Raw genomic sequence first — 12,189 nt, forward strand, 5'->3', positions numbered from 1 at the left:
AACATGTAAAATAATCTCATTTTCTTTTCCTACCAGTTTATTTATATAAAAAAATAAATTAAAATGATAAAAATCACACCACAAAAAGAAAAATTAAAAGTTAAAAAGACAGCTGGCAATGGAAATATCTAGAGGCAAAAGGAAACTCTCGATGATTCTGGTTACTGTGTAATTCAAAAACAAACAAATAACTAAACTGCTGCCAACTCATCTGACAGCCACGTGTCACTTAACTAGCTGAGCAGAACATGGGGATAATATGTACCCCGTCGTATCAAATAATCTCTCAACTAGAAAAATTAATTACGTGGCAAGAGAGGATGAAATAGGGAGACATGTTAACCAGCGCGCGAAACATCTCGAAAGACGTAGAACTTGTTAAACTTTGTCAGTATAAATATGAAAATGGCTAAAGCAAACTGATCAGATTGAAAAACAAAAAAAAAGATTTTCAGAGCAGTTTTACAAAGAGAGAAGCGAAGTTTGAGTACTGAAGAAGCTGGGTTGGTGGAGTGATTTGTGCTGGAAATTGAGTTATTTGGATTTTGTGGAACCGATTGGACGGAGCTTTTATTCTTCCTTAATTGTAAGTTCATCTTATATTCTTTTAATAAAGTATATGGTTTGTTTTCAGCTTTCCTGTGTATCCTTGTTCTGAATTGCTGGTGAAATTTTCGGTTTTGATTTATCTAATGGAGTTTTGGTTATTTCTAGGTTATAAATATGGCCAGTAACCCTCTGTTTCATTCATGTTATTTCACTCTGATTTTGCGGTTTTTATTATACCAAGCATATCCTTTTAACTTGAGCGCTTCAATTTTGGGTGTATCGGTAGACGTTTAAATAAGTACACACATGTCCTATTTGACATAATGCAAATCAATTAGCATGTAGGACTAGTGCATCTCACACGAATTGTTACATAGTATGTGTGTCTTACTCAATTTTATATAAGTTCACACACCTTGGGATTACACTAGATGGATATGTTGTTGGTGGTAGCATTAATTGTTTAAAAAAAGGTGATATAGTGTCCAAAGACTGATTAAACCATATATACTGTCTACTGTCTTAGTAACAGATGAAGGAAGGAAAATGTCAAATATAAAATCTGTTTCGATTTTGGAATTTATCTTAGATTGTCTGACAAGTGGTGATGGAGATGCTACTAATTTTGTGCAGAAATGCCTGATTCCTTTGATTGGTTTTTTTCTGGGTTGAGCATCTGCTGAAGTTTTTTTTTTTCATAGGTAATTCTATACACACATAAAAGGGAAGCTTAATTTGGACCTGCATTTGAACCAAGCTATGTATCCCATGAATCCTTACCAACGGAACCAAGTACCTTACAATCCTCATTATTATCCCCACTTCGAATCGAATCCTCATCATCATATGAACATTGATCCAACTAGATCTACATTACCTTATGAATCTTGGCCTTGTGGTGGTAGCAGCTATGGGCATCCTTATCCACCTCAGTGTCACAGTTGCTGTATCCATAACAATTCTCCGAGCCAGTGTGCATTTAGCCCTCCGTATCCTTACCTTCCACCACCTACATATCCTGTGATGTATCCTACTCATTATGTTCCTCCTCCACATTTTAGTATGGAGCAGCCCCGATACGAGTATGAAAAGAATATGGGCAGAGATCATCACTGTTGTGGTTGTTCAAATCATCAATGTGGTAGTAAGAAAGGAGGAGGGAGCAGTGTCAAAATAGAAGAACATGGCCAGGATAAGAAAAACGAAAGTAACGAGTCATTGGTTCCTTTTGGGTTCAAGAATTGTCCTTATCCAGTTGTGAGCTTACCACCTGATGACATGAAGAATAGGGAGCACATGAAGCCTAATGGATCCAATTGTAAAGAGGAGGAGGAGAATCCGCAAGTTGTGAAGCCGTTTGGCGATTTCAGGCCCTTCCAGCAACCAAATGTCTGGAATTTATGGCCTTCTCATTATGGGAACAGCTCAGAATCACCAAAGCAAACGGGAGATTTACCCGGAAAACAACAAGATGATGATTCGATCAGGAAGCAGTTTCCATTTCCAATAATCTGGATGCCTTATAAGCCCGAGGAAGACGGAGAGAGAGTTGGTAAGGAAACTGAGTCTGGCCTCATTGCTGAGAAGGAGCCAACCTCCCCCTCAAAATTAACCAAACCAATGTTACATGATTCTGAAGACAAGAGAAGCAGTTCTAAAGAAAATGAAGTGATTAGCGGAAGTGAAATCCGTGGAAAGGGACTGAATAAAGGGACTGTTGTGAAAATCATTCCTGTAAAGCAAGTGGAGCAGAATGAGATCTTTGATGGAAAAAAAGAGGAGGCTTCCGAGAGGCATGAAAGTGATGCTAAACAGAAGAAAATTGCTCAAGAAGGTGGTAAGAAACAGTCCCCTTCTCCTACAAAGTCATCGAAGTTGCCTCCTGTTTGTTTAAGGGTTGATCCCCTTCCTAGGAAGAAAAGCAGTAATGGCAATTCTAGGTCTCCTAGTCCTCCTTGTGGGAAAGGGAAATTAGTAGAATCGCGCAGTGAGAGCTCCAAACCTCCCATCCAATCAAATGAGAAGGAGAATGTTCAACTAGACAAATCATCAACAACAAGCATGCCAAAAAAAAGCACAGAAGTGGAGCCAAGTAAAGGCAAGACAAAAGTTGTTGAGGTTGCCCAAGGGACATCTAAAGAAGATAAACTTCAGGATCAATGTACTGTTTTCTCTGATCTGAAACGCCAGGCAAGGAGCCAAACTGGTGAAGGCGATACTAGTAAAGCGGCAAATAAGCCAAAAGATGAACCTGATGCAGTAGCTGCAAAAGCTCAGTCCAGCAATGAAGGACATCACAGAGGTGAGGCCAGAGAAGCAGCCAATGTAGATGTGGGTGCAGGCAATGAGATGAAACGAGTAAAGAGGAGTCAACTGTCCGATGATAAGGCAGCTACCATGATTCAGTCGGTATACCGAGGTTTCAACGTGCGGAGATGGGAGCCTCTGAAGAAATTAAAGCAGATAGCCAAAATAGAGGAGCAGATGGCTGAGATCAAAAAACGTATTCAGGATTTGGAGAGCTCAGCTGACAATGGAGTCGACAACAAACAGAGAACTATTATCACAGAAATCATAATGAGTCTTCTGCTGAAACTAGACGCTATTCAGGTATGTGGATAACATTAATTACTGAAACCATCATGCAGAATGTGATTTGAAATGATTTACTTCACGGAATAGCACTCGTATATATTGAGCTTGGAATGGTACTTCATAAATTCAAAATTTATTCATTTCTGTGGGAGTCTTTGTTTGAATGTTCTTACTTTCTAACTCAGTTAAGATGAAAGCAGTAAATGGTTATACAAAATCAACTTGATAATATTGCTTCTTCACTCCATGATTCACGTTGTGTCATGTTGTTTTGTGTAATTGTTGGCCTACTGCCTAAACCACTGAGATTTGAGTATTTCAATGTACATGTCGCCTAAGTTTTTCGTTGCTGATTTCATGTCTGATTTTATTAAGTGCGGCGTGTTTAAGTTCTTTTCTCTCATTTTTGTTGGAGTAATTAAAATCTCTTTTCTTTTTGCCAGGGGTTGCATCCAGCTGTTAGGGAATATAGAAAATCCGTAGCGAAGGAGATTGTTAGCCTGCAGGAGAAGCTGGATCTTCTAAACTGTAAAAAGCAACCAGCAGAAAGTGAAGAGACTTTTACTGCCAAATCTAGTGAGGATACATGCACGGCGGTGGAAGACAACCCTTCCTTGCAGGGCCAAGAGGTGCAAAAGTTGGAAAGGGATGATGATTTTACTAAGGGGGATGAAGGAATAAAGTTTGATGCAGAAGGACTTTGTGAAGAGCAGCCTCTTTGTGCAACAGAGATGCTACCCGACTCCCATGATGTAGGCAATGCAGTACTAGAGGGAAAAGAAGAAAACAAGGACGTTGAGGAGGTAATGGAAGGCGTTTCGGGCAGCAGTGCAGTGAAGACAGGAGATGGAGCATCAGTAAAACCTTTTGAATCTGAAGAAAAAACAGATAAGTTGCTTGATGAGAACACAGCAGTAGTTGAGAAATTAGAAGAGCGTGGAGATGGTGTGGATGAGTTGGAAGAACTTCCTCGAGGAGTCCTTGATGAAGAGACCAGCATTAAAGGTTCTGCTGAAATCAGAAAAGACACAGTAGACCTTACTGCACTTACCCTTGACGAAAAAGTCTCTGATACAGCGAGTCTAGAGCACCACCACTTGGAAGCATTGGGTGAAACACCATTTATTTTGGGGACGGAGAATATGCACAGCAGCAATGGAGTAGAGGAAAATGCAGAAATTCTGGAAAGAGATGCAGCAGTACCAATTGACATTCCCAAACGAGAGAAAGAAGATGCAAAACCATTAAGTGAAGATGCAAACATATCCGATGTGGATGACAAGGTTGGTATGGAGAAGAATGAAAAAGAGCTTGATCAAGGCGGTAGTGCATCAGATGGTTTTTCAATACCATCACAGGAAGACGCAATCACCACAGAGCAGCCTACAGATACTACCAACGCAGAGGAATCAGAAACAGTTGAGGTTCTGCAGGAGAAAATGCAAAATGCAGTTGACAAAGATATTGAAATCCTTGATTCAGGAAAACCAGTAGAAAAATCGGTGGAACCTCAACTATCCACTGGTACCAATGACGAAGCTCGAGAGTACCATATTCAAGATAAGCAGAAAATTGGGGAGGAAAATAAGGAGGTGCAAGGTGAGGAATTGCCAGTTCGTGATGATGCTGTCGTCTCTGAACCTAATAATGAAGGAAAAGAGCGTAATGTGGTGGTTGAGCAGCGGCTTGTGGAGGAGAGCTTTGAGATGCAAGGGAACGAACCAGTGGCTGCTGAACCAGAAACTGCCGATAATGCTGCACATGTGATCGAGGAACCAGTGGATGGAACTAAAGCTACGGCTGCTCCAGCATCAGAAGCTGTAACTACCGAGACAGACCTGTCAAGGGAGAAAGAGCTTGGTGTAGCAGATGACCACAACACACATCGATCTTGTGATGCCGTGGAAGGTAATTCTGTTGATACTTCCCATTCTTTTGGTTCTTCTACGCCTATTGAAGTACAAGTTATGGATGCAAACAAGCTTAAAGAATGGATGAAAGTGGACATGTCCCCATCGTCACCTACTGCCAGCCAAGAATCCTGTGATAGTGATGCGCTGTCTGAGAGCGATAAAAAACTTATTGAGGAGAATGAAAAATTAAGGGAGATGATGGAGAAGTTAATTAAATCAGGGAATGAACAACTGACTGCCATATCCAGTCTTTATGGAAGAGTTAAGGACCTGGAGAAGAGATTGTCTAAGAAGAAGAAGCTAAAATTGAAACGAAATAGGGTACCAGCAGCTGGATCAGCCTGTGTAAAGCCATTGAATGACTCACTTAGAAACAGGTCTGTGGGGTTGGCAATGTAAGAACAAAAAGCTTGGTGATTCCTTTGAATGGAATAGTAGTTTGGTTCATGTAGTCTGTTTGTGTTCCATAGTATGCTATGTATAAATAAGGCTTTTTCTGCTCAGTTGTTGTTCCTTTTGGTTTTGGTTCTTATGCAATAGCGACTTTAAAGTTGCTTGTTTGGCACTGAGGCGTGACAATAGCGACTTCAAAGTTACTTGTTTGGCACTGAGGCGTGACAATATCGACTTCAAAGTTACTTGTTTGGTATTGAGGCGTGACAGTAGTTTTTCATGTTTTAAATTCCACGTTTAAATGGTTAATAGATGATCACCCTTTTCAAACAATAATTGCATACTATGAATCACAAAAAGAAGTAAAGGAATTTATATAAATATAAAGAAGTACCAAGTCAAGTAACACTCCAAAATATCACTAATTAATAACCACGAATTAAACGAACATTATTCTGATGAAAATGGATATTTATTGTAATTTAAGACGAGCAAACTATACCATTGTAAAAATTGAAACAAGAAATACACATAATTAGGCTAGCTATTGAATATATGGATCCCCATATTTAGTAGCTTTGACCCAAATTTTGTGTACAATCTATAATACGTCAAATTCTAAACTTGCATCTGCTCCGCAGCAGGAGCAAAACACACACATCCATTGTATCCACGCCTTGTTTCTTCCATCATAAAATCTTCATACTTCATGCCAAATCTCTTCCAGTTAAAATCACCAACCATTGATGGATTTTTCCCCAATTCAATCTCTACATACAATTCCCCCTTCGAGATCCTATGATCACTACCATATCTCCATATCTTCAAACTCTCCGAAGCCCTAAAATTCGAACAAAACGACAGATAATCCTCATCACCATCACCATCGCTATCCGATTTGTACTCTGTATCAGAGTCATATACAGCACTTTCCTCCTCTTCGCTTTCGGAATCAAATCGATATTCAGCAATACCTAGTAAAGAGTCTAGCAGTAGAAACTTACCAGCTTTAAAAATTTCGAAACGAAGGCTAAAGCTTTCACTGGACGGGACGACGAAAACAAACTTTTGGCTCCATTGTTGATTGGTACACATCTTAATCTTACTTGTTTTGAGTTGATTTTCTTTGTGTGTGGAGACTTTCACGTAGTATTTGCCCTTCTTTTTCACATCAAATTGAGCAGATTTTACTTCTACAATAAGCAATTTGTACTTTGCCGGCATTGATGATGAATACGCCATAGTAGTAATAATATGAACACACGTAGAAAAAAGAAGGGGGAAGGGGGAAGGGGGAATATTAATATTAAAACTTAAAAGTAGTGTAGAAAGTGAATCAAATTGGTAAGGATTCGTATTTGTAAATTGGTAAGGATTCGTATTTGTGTTTTATTATAGAGAAAATCTCCTTTAATTTAGGGACACAATAATCATATTTTGATATGTAAAGAGAATAATTAGTTTGATTGAATTTTTTCCTAATATATAGGTTTTCCTTTTTCTTTTTTTATAAATAAATTAAAGATTTTTTATTATATAAGTTCTCTCTTATTTAAATTATATAAAATAACAAGGGAAAATTACGCGGTTAAGCAAACTTATACTCCCTCTGTCCCAATTTATGTGACACATTTCGAATTTCGAGATTCAAACAAGTTTATCTTTGACCGTAATTTTTTTATATATTTTTTAAATATTTTGAATTATCAATTAGTGGGACTTATATTACTTTTTATGTAGTTTACAAATATATAAATTTCATTTTAAATAATTTGAAGATTCCATTAGCAAATTCTCGGTCAAACTTAAACGGTTTGACTCTCGAAAAGCGAAATGTGTCACGTAAATTGGGACAGATGGAGTACTACTTAATTACTCATCATAGTTATAGTTTGCTATAATTATCTCTCGGGACTAATATTAACTATTAATTACGTGGGCTGACTTCGGGTTTTATAATTAGCCACAGTTGTATAATTCGCCACATTCGTATAATTCGCAACTAGCAATTGTTCTTTTGATTTATATTTGTATACGATGGTTTATATTTGTATATGACGATGATTTCCTTTAGTTTTTTAGTTTTGTCACCATATGCATTCAATCTTTTTGTGTATAACCTTTTAAAGTTTGTATAAACGTGTAGTTTTTGGATTTTGTATAATTAATTTATATAATGTAATTTGTATGATATATTTTGTATAACTGTTTAAAGTTTATATGTTTATGTTAGTATCAATTTGTTATTTCAAGTTTTATCATATTTGTATAACTTCAAACTTTATATTACTCAATTATACAAAAACACGCGAATTATACAAACGTAGTCGCGAATTATACAAATGAGATGTGAATTATATAAATTATTGTCCAATCTCGCTCACCTCTCTCCTCCCTCTCCCAATCTGATATATTTTGTATAACTGTTTAAAGTTTATATGTTTATGTTAGTATCAATTTGTTATTTCAAGTTTTATCATATTTGTATAACTTCAAACTTTATATTACTCAATTATACAAAAACACGCGAATTATACAAACGTAGTCGCGAATTATACAAATGAGATGTGAATTATATAAATTATTGTCCAATCTCGCTCACCTCTCTCCTCCCTCTCCCAATCTTGCTCGCCTCTCTTCTCCCTCTCCCAATCTCGCTCGTCTCTCTCAATCTCGCTTGCCATATATACAAATGCATATGTATAATATATAATTATTTAATCGATATATATATATATACAATTCACCTCTCTCCCACTCTTTGCCCTCTCTCGCCCGCCTCTCTCCTCCCTCTCCCCAATCTCGCTCGCCTCTCTCCTTCCTATTACATGTAGCTACGAATTGTAATTATCAAACTATAGTTATGGAGAGTAATTAGGCTATTTTTGAGTGGCTATATGTGAAAGTTCATCAAATAACAATAAGATGAATCATCTTAACTAGGATTAGGATATCTAAGAGGATATGCATAGGCGGACCCACGGATCGGCATATAAAGTTCGGCTACACGTGCCCCCGTTAACTTTGGAAAAAATCATATAAAATCACATGTGTATATATATATATTGACAAAAATTAGGTATAATTAAGCATGCATTCATAAGGAGCATAGAATTGTCTTGCGTTGCTGGTACAAACCAGTGGAACTACGTGAGACAATGGTTCAAATTTAGCTAAAGCCTTTTTTTAAAAAGTTTAAATTAGAACTCGTATTTGAGCATATTGATAAACCCAAAATCTTCAATTCCTAAGTTCACCGATTGGCATGCAATCCATCAATTGAATCTTATTGATGGTTCATCGAGCCATCCAATTAATAAGTAATGGAGCATGCATATGATATTTCTACATTTACCTAAATTGTAATGAGTAGTTATTTAGGATAAGAACTCCGGGGAGAATGAAATGCTATAAATAGTTGAGAGAGTCAGAGAGATGCGCGTAAGTTAAACAGGAAAGACACGAAAGTTGTACATATTTTTTGTAGAGAGGTTTATGTTAAATTGGAATTAGAATTTAAGATGATACATGTAGAAATTGAAATTTTGTGGAATTTTATCCGCATTTAATTCGAGTTGAGATATTTGTAGACATTGAAATGTTTTGGGACTCTACAAGGTGTGTTTAATTCAAATTAGGATTCTTGGAGGATACTCAACCCTAAACTCTAGTTCATGCGTATATAAATGGTACTACAAGAGATCAAATCTAAATCATCCTAATTTCAGAAATACGAAGTATTCTTGTTTGTTCAGATTTTATTGTGGTTGATTTATTTTTCGGTTACTTTAAAATTTATTGCAAACAATATAATTAAGCAATATCAAATTATATGTGTTATTCCTTCAAATAAGTTAATATTTTTTTTATTATTATTAATAATTGAACTTGTGTCTACAAAGGCATAAGTTTTTTAGAAAGTGAAAATTTGTTTGAGCTAAAGTTATGCAATATTATGAAACGAAAATACAATCTATGATTAAAAATTAGTGTAAACAATACAAACCCACTAGAGTGGGAGCAAATAACTTCTCTTCACGTGAGTTTTCACTATTACAAATCTTATCAATATTCGAACATCAAATACATGGGATCAAAATTAAGTATAATTTATTTAAGATACACTATATCCAAGTAAATTTACATATACTAGACTCTTTCGCTCGTCTCTCCCCTCTTTCGCTCCCTCTCACATCTTTCTCCCCTTGTATCTACATAATAGAATGTATCTAGAATGTATTTGATATTTCAGATACATGTATTTAATGTACGCTCATCTTTCTCCCCTTGTATCTGCATAATAGAATGTATCTAGAATGTTTTGATATTTCAGATACATGTATCTAATGTACACTCATCTTTCTCTCCTTGTATCTACAAAATAAAATGTATTTGATATTTCAGATACATGTATCTAATATGTTCGTATGTATATGGGATATACATACTCTCTCACTTGTCGACCTTCTAGCTCGCCTCTCTCCCAATGAATATGTATTTCAGAGTGTATCTGGTAGCAAAAATATATGTATAGCTATAACTAACTTGAAATCTAGTATGAAATTATTGATTAATTAAACTAATATAATAATTTCAAACTATAGAAAAAATTAGTAAATATAGTAGACTTGTTTGTGTAATTAGATTATTTTCCCCTAAAAATTATATTTATTATGAAGGACAAAAGTTAAAAGAGCAACACAAAATAGGGACAAAGTGCAAATGACCCATATAATCAGCCCAGCCCATTATCATCTCAAGCCCAACAATCAACCAAACAGTTTCCAGAGTATATATGTAATTCCAAGAAGAGAAACATTTGCCGGCGAGCGGGGAAGAGAATCCTCTCTTTCTCTCTCTATCGCTCGGAGTAGTAGTTAGCTCACATTATGAATTGAATCAAGAAAATTTTCAATTCTTGTTCTTGTTAAACACACCAATCTTCAATCGTACATCAACATGTATTATTATTAGCACACAGAAAAAGCAGAATCTGGAGAGAAACAACAAGCTAAGCTCCCCCCAAATGGAAGAGGGAACTCAAATTCTGGAGATCAACTTGATCTCTGCTCAATCCCTCAAAACCCCAGTCGCTAACTTGCGCCGTATGCAAACTTATGCCATACTCTGGGTTGATTCATCAACCAAGCTTCGTACCAAGATCGATCATCTCGGTGGCGAAAACCCTACATGGAACGACAAATTCCTCTTCCGTGTTTCGCCGGAATTCATTTCAGGTGAAACCTCCGGTGTCTCTGTTGAAATCTACGCCGTCGGTTACATCAAGGATTTTCTCATTGGTACTGTGCGTTTACTCATAAGTAGTTGTCTTAAAGGAATTGCGAATCATGGAATTACTACTGCAACTCCGGCTTTCACTGCTGTACAAGTTAGGCGGCCTTCTGGAAGATTCCATGGAGTTTTGAATATTGCTGCTGCGGTGTATTGTAGTTCGGATTTTTCGTTGTTGAATGGATTATCTGCCATCTGCTTCGGGGATTTGATGGAAGAAAAAGAGAATGGTAGTCGATGGCGGCGGCGACGTCTTAGCCGTGGAGGATCGAAGCGGAGCGAGCCACCATCATCAGGCGGCGAATCTTACGATTTCTCCGACGGCACTGATTCGACAACTTCGTCGTCGTCTTCATCGGCGGTGTCAATGGCGTTGAAAAATTGCAACTGTGTACCAACAGTTACAGAGATGGCGGGAAAGAAAGATTTGAAATCAGACGGTGGAGGTTTGCTGTGTGGATTGATGCTGCAGAAGAAGATCCCATTCTGTCCGTTTGATCAAAATTCAGCGTTCTGGACTGAATCCTTTGAGAAGGAACCATAATAAACGGTCCAGATTCTTCTTATACAGATCAACGGTGATGATCAACTCTGCATGAGTACAACAAATCATTTCAGTTGCAAAAATATCAAATCCACCCTTTGAATCTCCTTAATTGCAGATTTCACCCATTCATTTGTTTTTTCATTGCTATTTTTTTGGTTAATTTTGATTAGCAATTAACATTTTGTGATGTAACATCTTGTTCTTGATTCTGCATTGGATCAAACTGTTGTTCTGTGTTCCCTTAATCTTGTACTAAGATGCTAGTTTTATTCAGTTGAGTATGATTGAGACCTATTAATCACAATTTTTAAGATTAAAGATAATATAAAATCTTTGATAAATCTGTCTTATGGCTAATAAGATCTAGTAATTTATTTTTATCATTGTTTTTTGGTTAGGAGAAAATTATTGATTTGTAATGAGTATTTATGGTCCTTAGCTAAATTGTTTCTTTAGGGATTCAAAGGGGAGAAAAGTTTAGCTTTATCCAAGGTTAGGTGAAATATTGATAAATTAGTTTCATCAACAAACCAAAATTAGACATAATGTAATAATTAGTGTTATTTTACTTAGTACTAGCTAGTTCTTTTCCTCAAAAAAAAAAAGATCAGATAATTGAATTTCATTAGTCTCAACTCTCAAGCATCAAGTAGATGCATTGAAGTTGCAAAAGTTCTTGTCATCCAAATTGGACTGTTAACTTAGCTAGCGTTTGGCCATAGATTTCCAAATATATTTGGCAAATATTATTTGGGTGAAGATTTGGGTGAAATTTCACCATGTGTTTGGCCATAGTATTTGGGAAATATATTTCAATTTTTTAAGAAATATGATTTATGCCCATAAGTTTTTAAAACTATCAAAACTAACCATAAATTTGTATTACATAGCAAAATAGAA

The 12,189-nt window shown here is 36.4% G+C and overlaps 2 protein-coding genes across 2 annotated transcripts; both read left to right on the plus strand.

The window, feature by feature from the left end:
• Positions 1 to 414: 414 nt before the first annotated feature.
• LOC102592057 (BAG family molecular chaperone regulator 6) lies at positions 415 to 5,626 on the plus strand. The gene is made up of 3 exons (XM_006339590.2): positions 415 to 586; positions 1,251 to 3,159; positions 3,588 to 5,626. The coding sequence occupies exons 2-3, from the start codon at positions 1,309 to 1,311 to the stop codon at positions 5,454 to 5,456; spliced, it is 3,720 nt and encodes a 1,239-aa protein (XP_006339652.1). The 5' UTR covers positions 415 to 586; positions 1,251 to 1,308; the 3' UTR covers positions 5,457 to 5,626.
• Positions 5,627 to 10,253: 4,627 nt separating this feature from the next.
• Positions 10,254 to 11,562, plus strand: LOC102592387 (BON1-associated protein 2). Its single transcript, XM_006339591.2, has one exon. The coding sequence runs from the start codon at positions 10,477 to 10,479 to the stop codon at positions 11,284 to 11,286; it is 810 nt and encodes a 269-aa protein (XP_006339653.1). The 5' UTR covers positions 10,254 to 10,476; the 3' UTR covers positions 11,287 to 11,562.
• Positions 11,563 to 12,189: the final 627 nt, after the last annotated feature.

The sequence above is a fragment of the Solanum tuberosum genome, unplaced genomic scaffold (assembly GCF_000226075.1).
Source record: "Solanum tuberosum cultivar DM 1-3 516 R44 unplaced genomic scaffold, SolTub_3.0 scf00010, whole genome shotgun sequence".
Classification (NCBI taxonomy): domain Eukaryota; kingdom Viridiplantae; phylum Streptophyta; class Magnoliopsida; order Solanales; family Solanaceae; genus Solanum; species Solanum tuberosum.

Bases quoted from the DNA above. Each gene is read 5' to 3' on its own strand.
- LOC102592057 (XM_006339590.2), top strand. From the start codon at position 1,309: ATGTATCCCATGAATCCTTACCAACGGAACCAAGTACCTTACAATCCT. The intron at 3,160-3,587 runs GTATGTGGATAA...TCTTTTTGCCAG, and splicing joins TGAAACTAGACGCTATTCAG to GGGTTGCATCCAGCTGTTAG.
- LOC102592387 (XM_006339591.2), top strand. From the start codon at position 10,477: ATGGAAGAGGGAACTCAAATTCTGGAGATCAACTTGATCTCTGCTCAA.